Consider the following 10,007-nt stretch of genomic DNA (forward strand, 5'->3'; position numbering starts at 1 on the left):
TTGGATTAAGAGTAATAACTCTGATCCATAACTGGAATAATCATTGTTTGCCTCAAAAAGAGAAAGAAAAGAAAGGAAATAAAAATGAAAATATAAAAGTATAACAAAGTAGAGCTTAAAAAAATGTTAAAAAGAATAGTGTCGTGATTTGTATGAGATAGTTGTGATAAGAATAATAATAGAAATAAATGAAAAGAAAGGATAGAGAATGAATATAAATGATAAGCTAGGTAAATATGTACAGAAAGGAACTATAGAATTATAAAGATGATTTTAGGAAAATTAAATGAAGAAAAGACTTTTGGTTAAGCGAAAAGAAAAGAAATAAGAAATCAATTGAATAAAAAGGAAATATAGGATTATAAGAATAACTCCAAAGGTAATCTACTAAAGGTTTTCGATTCTTATGAAAAGAATTTTGTCATTTATAATGATGCTCCTTAAGCTGTTTTAGTTGTGTTTTAATGCAAGACTGGAAGTGATTGTTTATGCATTTTGTCAACCAAAAATGCATGAACACAATTATTTGACACACGATTTAGAACTAGCTGTTATGGTTTTTGTTCTAAAAACTTGAATACACTATTTGTATAGTGAAAATATTATATTCATACCGATCATAAGAGTTTCAAATATTTTCTATCTAAAAAAAAAAGTTGAATTTAAGACAGCGTTGTTAGATAGAGCTTTTGAAAAAAAAATTATTGTGTTATTGATTATTACCCTGATAAAGCTAATATTGTTATAGCTGATGCATTAAGTAGGAAAACAGCAATTGAATTAAGAACAATGCTTACTCAACTTAGTATCAATGATAATGAAAGTTTATTGGTTGAATTAAAAATCAAATTGGTGATGTTGAATAGATTAAGTCAGCACAGTTAAAAGATGGCAAATTGGTGAAGTGAAAGAGATAAGAAACAAACGGATTCCTTTAGTGAAAGTATTATGGAAAAGTCATTGTAAGACCCGAATTTTGCCCCGCCCATAGGAAAACCAAAATCAAACACAAAAATTAAACAGTCCATCAAATAGGTTTGGTTTACAAGCCCAAAATTTTACAACGGCCCGATAGGGCCAAATTTTTAGGGTTTCAGAAACCCTAAGTTCCCCTTTTGCACAGCAGCCCCACGCCGCAACCCCCACGTCGGCACTCCACGCACAATTCCCGTGTGCCTCGCTCCATGTTTGCGCTTATACTCCATGCCCCTCGTTCTCCACAACTTCACGGCCTGCAAGTTGGACAAGGAAGCAGCAGAAATTGCTTGTATTTTGGCTATAAAGCCTTTGATTTTTAATTGTAAAGGGGTTTTTCTTTTTTTTTGAAATACAAAAGATACCAAAAAAGAGAGTAAAGAGCAGCCAAGAAAATATTTCTAAGGTGGTTATTTTATCATTTTCTTTTCCCGTTCTTTTGCTTGATTTTTATTTCCATTCAAATCCGAAAATACGAAATAAAAGGGGAAAGGGTGAGTACCTCTCGATTCGCTTCGCAAGAGGGGTTCTTCGGCCCTCTGTTGGTCGTCACGGAGGCGAATGAAGGCTTGGTGTTGGCCTTGTTTGCGGCTGGAAGAAAGAGGACAGTGGGGAGAAGAAAGAGTTTAGGGTTTTTTAGAAAAAAGAAATCAAAGTCAAAGTTTTTTTAGCAAAAAAAAAAAAGACTTTAAAACTAGCTTTTGTTTTTAATAATAAAATAAATGGTTGTTAAAAGCAGTAGCATTTTGGAAAGGCCTGCGTGTTGACCCAATTCACAGGCTGGGTCCACGCACTTTCATTTTAAAGGGGAAATTTTTGCTTCCAGGCCTTCCCATTCGCGCCAGTTTTGAATTAACTCCTATTTGCACCTTATTTATTTTATTAATTTTTCCCTATAATTTACGCGTTGATTGTGATCTGGTCTACGCCCAGGTGCTGAGTTTTGGAGATTTGGATCATTTTCGTTTTTGGTCCTTGAGAATTTGTGCGCATTGAATTGTGGTCCCTAGTTTTAATTTGACGTTCTATTTATTCATTAATTATCTCTTTAAGTTTGGTTTATTTCAATTGAGTTTTTTTACATGTATAATTCATTATTTCTTAAATTTATTTGGTACTCAACTTTTAAAATTTATTTTAATATACTTTTTAGGTTACCTAAATAATTTTCTACTCTATATTTATTTGTTTAATTATAAAAATATTATTGTAAAATTCTATATTATGTAGTGTTGTTTTAAAATTCTTGTATAATATTTAGTTAAAATACCTTTATATATTATTATACATATATATAATTTATGATAAAATTATCTTTATTCCATGTACATTATTGTTCTCGTATTATTTTATGTAAGTATTTTCTTAAATTTTATATATATATATATATATATTTTAAATTTATTTATGTATAATTTGGTTCTCTTTAAAGGATTATTGTATATTTTATTTATTTTAGTATCTTGGTATATATCGGGCAAATTACCAATAAAAGCCCGTTTTTAAATTTACGAAATGGGCCAGTCGAAATTATTAAGGAATAGGCGGTTTTACAAAACGCGTCCACGTCGGTAGCGTTGTCGGGAAAAAGTAAGAACGCTTCCTCAGGAAGCGCTTTGTTTACATGGATGTAAAACGCTTCCTTTAGGCGCTTTCATCACGTAGGCAAAGCGCTTCTTTGAGCGTTTTCTCCGTGTTTGAACAGTAGCAACGGCTACTTTTTGACGATTAGTAACCCCCAACGGTCCAAAAAAAACTATAAAACCCCCCACCCCTTTCATTTTTTTCACACTTAAATCCTTTCAATCTTCAATCTTTCAATATTCTCTCAAATTCCTCTCAAATCTCTCAAATTTCTCTTAAATTCTTCTCAAAACTCTCGTTAATTTTTTTCAAAAAAGCTCTAATTTTATTTTTTCTAGATTTATTTTTTAAAATAAAAAAAATTTGATCGTGTTAGCAATGACCGGAGAATTAATTCGCTTCGATGATAAACACATATCTGTTGAACAAATGCAAATGGTAAGTGTTAAATTTAATATTTAAATATTATTTAAGATTTCTATCATTTATGCAAATTTAAATAATTTTTATTTTATTATTTCTTATAAAAGTCGTAGATCGGATATTGCAATGCTATATCAAGAATATGACCGGTCCTCCATCACCGTTGATACAGATTACCTACGAGAAGCGGGTTTTTGCACGTGGCGATGATAGGTAGGGGTGCAAGTTGGACCCGAAACTTATTAGTGCGTTGATAAAAAGGTGGAGACACAAGACGCACACATTTCATCTTCCATGTGGAGAGTGCACTATCACTTTGGAAGACGTGCATTTGCAATTAGGATTGCCGGTGGACGGGGACGCAATCACTGGGTCCGTTCATTCTACTGATTGGGGAGCGATATGCTACGAGCTTTTGGGTGTTATTCCGGACAATATTAACGGAGGTCGGATTGAGATGGGTTGGTTACGGGACACATTTTCGAAGCCGGATGATGATTCTACCGAACTAGAAAAAATTCGATATGCTCGAGCATACATTCTTCAAATAATTGGAGATTATCTGATGTCGGACTTGTCACGAAACCTTGTACATCTGATATGGCTGCTGAAACTCGTTGATTTTAGAGCAGCTGGTGAATTTAGTTGGGAGTCTGCCGTGTTGGCAACACTGTACCGGGAGATGTGCGGGGTTACGCGACCGAATAAAGCGAAAATCAGAGGTTACCTGTCACTACTGCAATGATGGGCACGGTTTCAGTAACATCCCCCTACCCGAGACCGTCGTCAGAGTCGAGCAAGAGACATTACAAAACTTAACTTAGCACTTAAACAGTTTTCGTAGTAAACTATCCATCTGCGTCACGGTCGCTAAAAAAAATATCTCGAGTTACGAAACTCGAAATCTAAATCCGTAAATTTTCCCTGAAACTAGACTCATATATCTACTTACTAATATTTTCCCTAGAATTTTTGGTCAGGCCAATTAGTACAGTTTATTAGAAAAAGTCTCCCCTATTTTAGGGTTTGGCTACTCTGCCCCTTGTGCACTACGAATCAAATTTCTTCTTGTACAGAAATCCAATGACTATTCCATTTGTTTCAATTAAAAATAGACTCAATAAGGAATCCATAAAAATAAAGTTTGAGTCCTAATTCTTAATACACAATTTATGGTGAATTTCTAAATTCAGAACAGGGAATCCAGAAATTATTCTAACCCTGTTTCACCAAAACGTAAATATCTCATAAAATACAACTCTTTTACCTATTTTATTTCTTCCATATAAAAATAGATTCATTAAGATTCAATTACAAATTTTATTCATTGTCTAATTCACTTTATACTATTTTTGGTATATTTTCAAAGTTGGACTACCGCTACTGTCCAAATCTGTTTTAGTATAAAATGTTGATAACTAAGTTTATAACATCTTCATTTCTTCTCTCTACAATATTTACCAACACTTCCTCTTATTAATCTTCACTAACATATCAAAACATACCATACTTAAGATTTTGGTAACATTTACAAAACATACCAAAATATCACTTAACAACTTAGATACTTTCAAAATGACCAAAAGACATCCTAGGTACAATGCCATTTTCCAAAAAGATAGAAACTTCACCAATTTGAGTTTGGGGATCGGCTTGTATGCTAAGTCCTTATACTTTCGTACCTAGCTCAAGACGAAACAAACCGTGACGCTGAGAATACTCTCAGTGGTATTTCTATAAACAATAGCTTAATCAACTTTAAAACATGGTAATTCAAACACATTATTGCTATTATTCAAGATCAATCAAGACTTTAATAACCTTTACTTTATTTACCCTTATTAACATAACTTTCGGACAATGACGGATACACGGATCCAACCCACACTCGGGATAAGCACATAGTGCTTCATCGAATAAATCTGGAACTTTAACATTATAGTACACAAAGTACTTCATCGAAACAAATCCAAACTTTATAAAGAGTCGACACATAGTGTCTCATCGACTCAATGTCGAATATCCCAATACTTCCAATTCCTATGACATGTCAACTATATCCGACTAGCCCGACACTATTAATAGGGTATTCAAAATCACATTCATTTCAATATGGTAAAAATACTTACCTCATTCACATTTTCATACAATATAAATATCAAATATAGCAATAACGATTAAGCTCGGTTTATAGAAATACAAACCACTATTTATCGAATTTAATCGATATCTTCGCTCACTTTCTCTTTTCCTTCTTTGATGACGATCCGTGCTACGTTTGCTACTAACAATCATACAATTAAAATCATCAATATATTAATTCATAAAACACATTTTCACTTTCTACCAAACTTTTACAAAAATTCCAATTTCTTCCTTTTTCCATTACTAATCTTTTTTCTTTAACTTAAGCTTCATATTCTCTTTTAATCAACTCATTAACAATTTCTAACTCATAAAATTCATTATAAAACATAAATTTTGAGCTCTATTCAACTTAGTCCCTATTTAAACCTAACTTCGAAATTCCTTTAACTAATCACTTCTAACTTCAATTTCTATCAATTTAACCCATAAAACCTCAATTTATTCAACTAAATCAATATCTAAAAATTCTCTATTTTTCTTCATTTTAACCTCATACATGTAGAACTTTGAATTAGGCATCTATAAACATAAAAATCATAGGAAAATGAGCTAAAACAACTTACCAATCAAACTTTAGGGCCTTAATCCTGAAATTTCCCTTTTTTATTTCTTTCTTTCTTTCCTTCTTTCTTTCTCACGTTTGCTCTCTGTTAGTCTTTCTATCTTTCTTTCTTTCTCACGTCTGTTCTCTGTAACTTTTCTATTCTTTACTCATTATTCTTTATTCATTATACTATATTATATTACTATTAACCTATAATAAATATAAAATTAACATGTGTAATAGCTATAACATAAAATATCTTATAGCTATTACACATATATACCAACTATTACACATGTTATATCATACATTCACACACATGGCACTTAGGGTCTAATTGCTAGATTAGTCCCTTTTACTTCTTTAATCTATAATTAAACTTTTATTCCTTATGCAATTTAATCCTTTAAAATAAATTCAAGCTACTTCACTTAATTAAACACTAAATAACCATTCAACTATAATTCATAAATAATTCTAATAAATATTCATGAATAAATTTCACAGAAATAGTACTCAAGACTCAATTTCCGATATCGTAACTTTCGGCTCATTACAGTTTCGCTTTCCATTTTTACATCCTCGAGTGGACCACCCATATACATTCCCACTCATAACGAGGACTGAATATCCAGCTAGCATGGCTAATTTGCATGTTTTAGGCTTAAAGACTGAATTGAATAAAAGTAAAACTTCAGGGGGTAATTTTGTAAAAATGTCAAAAATGACCAAATTGAAGGGAATGAATTTTTTTATTATCTAAATTAATAAATTGAATGAAATTTTCAATTTAAGATCGGATGAAAATTGGGAAAATGGTAAATTACCAAAATGCCCCTTAATCTTGATATTTCTGCAATTTCGTTAAGTAAGTTCGTGTAACTTGAATTATATTCTTAAATGTTTGAAATGCATTTTTTTTATATGAATATGATTTGAATGTTCATTATATGGAAATTTATGAAACATTGATATATTTGAAAAAAAATGGGAAAAAAATCCCGGTTGAATGGAAGGAAAAATCGATGGATCTCTGAAAAGGAATTGACAGTAAAAAGGATCTAGCCCGGACGGGTGATCCTATCCTGATATATCCCTCCTGAAGAATATGTGGAAAATGGATTTAGCTCGGACGGGTAATCCAAATTAGGGTCTGAATTTAGCTTCGACTGTAATTCAGATCCAAGCTCATTAGAGTAATTGTCGTTGCGAGGATTTAGCTCGGACCGGTAATCCCGACAATACTCTATGAGTTTATATTACAGGATTTAGCCCGGACCGTAATCCCACCGTAAGGATGAGGTTCATGAGTGTGCTCCCGATATGAAATGTGTAAGACCATGGTTGAAAGATACCATGGCAACTCGATATGAAATGTGTAAGACCATGGTTGAAAGATACCATGGCAACGTGATATGAAATGAATAAGACCATGGTTGAAAGATACCATGGCAACTGACATGAAATGAGTAAGACCATGGTTGAAAGATACCATGGCAACATGACGGGAAAATGAATAAGACCATGGTTGAAAGATACCATGGCAACATGACAAAAAACGAGTAAAACCATAGTTGAAAGATACTATGACATCATGTCGAAGATAAATAAGATCGAGGAAGAGAAACGCCAATATATCTATTGAACAATCAATATTTAGGTAATATATATCAGATGGAATGGTTATATGAAATGGTTGTGTGAAATGTACAGGAATTGGTCATATGGAAATATATGTACAAAATAGTTGTATGAAATAATTAAGAAGATAGATAAATGAAATAAGTATAGGTACATGGAATTTAATTTATGTTAAGTTTAATACGAACTATTACCGAAATAAATATATACAAGATATAAGGAAATGATGGTGCATGAAATATTGATATAACGAAATGAATGATATATGCTTATGAAGAAACAAGAAGAGAATAATATATTTTGTGATATGTACATATATAATTATCTTTGATATGTTGATACAAGGAAATTATGTAAGTTGAGACTATTATTAAACTCAAGTGTGATATGTTGAGAAAATAGGTATATCAATGTTGAATTTATATGAAATAAGTGCAAGTATACTAACAATGTTGTTGTTTGACGCTTAGACAAGTGCCAAGCTATTGATTGAATGGTAACATGTTTAATTATAAGGAGCATTGAAATGGTAAGTACTTAGATGAAAATATAATTTAAGATTTTGCGAAATTTTTTATGATCTCGATTTTATTCCAGTTGGTTTCTAATGTATGTTTTGGGCTTCGAGGGCCCAATAGAGAGACGTTATGATAATTTCAAAACATGAATAATAAATGACTCAAAATTATTTGAAAATGTTCAGTAAACTATGCCTCGTACCTTATTCTGGCAATGAATACGGGTAGGGGTGTTACATAAAGTAATTGTAATTTACTTTTATATTTTTAATAAAATGGAAATTATTTTAAATAAGGCAACATTTTGAATATTTTATATTATTTCATGTAATTAGATAAAAGGTTGTTTTAAATAAAGTAATTATAATTTACTTTTATATTTTTAGTAAAATGGAAATTATTTTAAATAAGGCAACATTTTAAATATTTCTAAATTATTTCATGGAATTTATATAAAAGGTTGTTTTAAATAAAGTAATTGTAATTTACTTTTATATTTTTAATAAAATGGAAATTATTTTAAATAAGGCAACATTTTGAATATTTTTATATTATTTCATGTAATTAGATAAAAGGTTGTTTTAAATAAAGTAATTGTAATTTACTTTTATATTTTTAATAAAATGGAAATTATTTTAAATAGGCAACATTTTGAATATTTTATATTATTTCATGTAATAAAATATAAATAATACAACATATTGACAATTACAACAACTATCAACTATTGCGATTTGGACATGATCTACTTGTATGGCCTGGGTTCCTACACCATCCATATAACTTCTGTTGATTGGTTGTTTCTCGGATATCCATATTGTTGCGTATTCTAGTCGAGCAAGGTTGACCCATTGGTTTACGTCGCAACAATCTATCCGGTAACAGCTTAAACGGAGCAAGCGATACAGAGGGCCACTTACGATCATCTGGGACCGGTGGGAATATGTGTCTCCACACGTTGTACATGTATTCCAATTTGTACGCGTCGTCATCATAGCTCATGGGATCCAGACGAAGATTTTGACAAGCTGCAATTACATGAGCGCATGGATAACGAAGTGCGTCAAACCTCCCACAATCGCAAGTTCTATTTCTTAAGTGTACACGATATTGCCCGCCAGTAATACCTTGGTGCGGTTTGTCAAACTCTGTCACGCGAAACCATAAGTTGTCTCGATCGTAACACACTGTGTGCATAGTGTTCGCCCGTGCCTTCGCCTTGTTAATTTCTTGCAGTACCTTTGCGCAACATACATGGCCTCCCTGCATTTGGCCTGCATAACTCGCTGCTCGTTTCAAAAATAGTGCCGCTAAACGAAAATATGTCTCTCGCACAACTGATGTTATCGGTAAATGACGTGTTCCTTTCAGAACATAATTTATACATTCGGCTAGGTTTGAAGTCATGTGACCATATCGTAAGCCACCGTCGTATGCTTGTGTCCACTGTTCGAAAGGCATATTACATAGGCAGTCATGGCCCTCTTCGTTAACTGAATGGAAAACTGTTAACATCTCATGAAAACGGTCCTTACTTATCTCATAGCCTGCTAATATAAGTTGATAGCGAAAATTACATACCACTTTTCCATTTAAAATAAATTCAATATTCCAAACGAAATTATATTAATAGAGATAAAGTTAAATACCCATGTTGGCCACTTGTCGTCGTTCACCTTTAGATGGATATTGCCTGTAGTAGTTGGAAGCAATGTGCCTTAGGCAGTACCGATGGTGTGTGCGATGCCATAGGCTTTCCTGTCGCTCAATTGCAGCTAGTATCCCGGTGCCTCGATCTGATATAACGTATATATCAGGTTGGGGGCAAACATGCATCCTTAACCTAGAAAGAAAGAAATCCCAGTCATCAGCTGACTCCCCCGGTGTTATTGCAAACATAATTGGAAGGATTCTTCCACTACCATCCTGTGCGACTGCTAGCAATAGCCGATGGGTATATCTGTAACACCCCTAACCTGTATTCGCTGGCAGAACAGGGTTTCGAAGCATTACTACCATTTGCAGATCACTTAAAAAAATTAAAATACTTACCGATTCAATGCATCATATAAAATAAATATATTACCATTCAATCAACAGTTTGGCACTTGTATAAGCATCAAACAACAACATTATTAGTATACTTGCACATATCTCATATAAATTCAACATTG

At 32.4% G+C, this 10,007-nt stretch overlaps 2 protein-coding genes and 1 long non-coding RNA gene across 3 annotated transcripts; 1 reads left to right on the forward strand and 2 right to left on the reverse strand.

Annotated features, from left to right (window-relative positions):
• Positions 1 to 914: 914 nt before the first annotated feature.
• Positions 915 to 1,816, reverse strand: LOC108451923 (uncharacterized). Its single transcript, XR_001866315.2, has 2 exons — positions 1,478 to 1,816; positions 915 to 1,232 (listed from the first exon to the last, which is right to left on the reverse strand). It is a non-coding gene; the product is annotated as an uncharacterized LOC108451923 (long non-coding RNA).
• A 1,308-nt stretch (positions 1,817 to 3,124) lies between these two features.
• LOC108451095 (protein MAINTENANCE OF MERISTEMS-like) lies at positions 3,125 to 3,727 on the forward strand. The gene is made up of 2 exons (XM_053022999.1): positions 3,125 to 3,195; positions 3,244 to 3,727. The coding sequence occupies exons 1-2, from the start codon at positions 3,125 to 3,127 to the stop codon at positions 3,725 to 3,727; spliced, it is 555 nt and encodes a 184-aa protein (XP_052878959.1).
• A 4,826-nt stretch (positions 3,728 to 8,553) lies between these two features.
• LOC108451096 (uncharacterized) lies at positions 8,554 to 9,732 on the reverse strand. The gene is made up of 2 exons (XM_053023000.1): positions 9,483 to 9,732; positions 8,554 to 9,380 (listed from the first exon to the last, which is right to left on the reverse strand). Exons 1-2 carry the CDS (start codon positions 9,730 to 9,732, stop codon positions 8,554 to 8,556), a joined length of 1,077 nt encoding a protein of 358 aa, XP_052878960.1.
• Between the last annotated feature and the right edge of the window lie 275 nt (positions 9,733 to 10,007).

Source organism: Gossypium arboreum, chromosome 12 (genome assembly GCF_025698485.1).
Source record: "Gossypium arboreum isolate Shixiya-1 chromosome 12, ASM2569848v2, whole genome shotgun sequence".
Taxonomy (NCBI): domain Eukaryota; kingdom Viridiplantae; phylum Streptophyta; class Magnoliopsida; order Malvales; family Malvaceae; genus Gossypium; species Gossypium arboreum.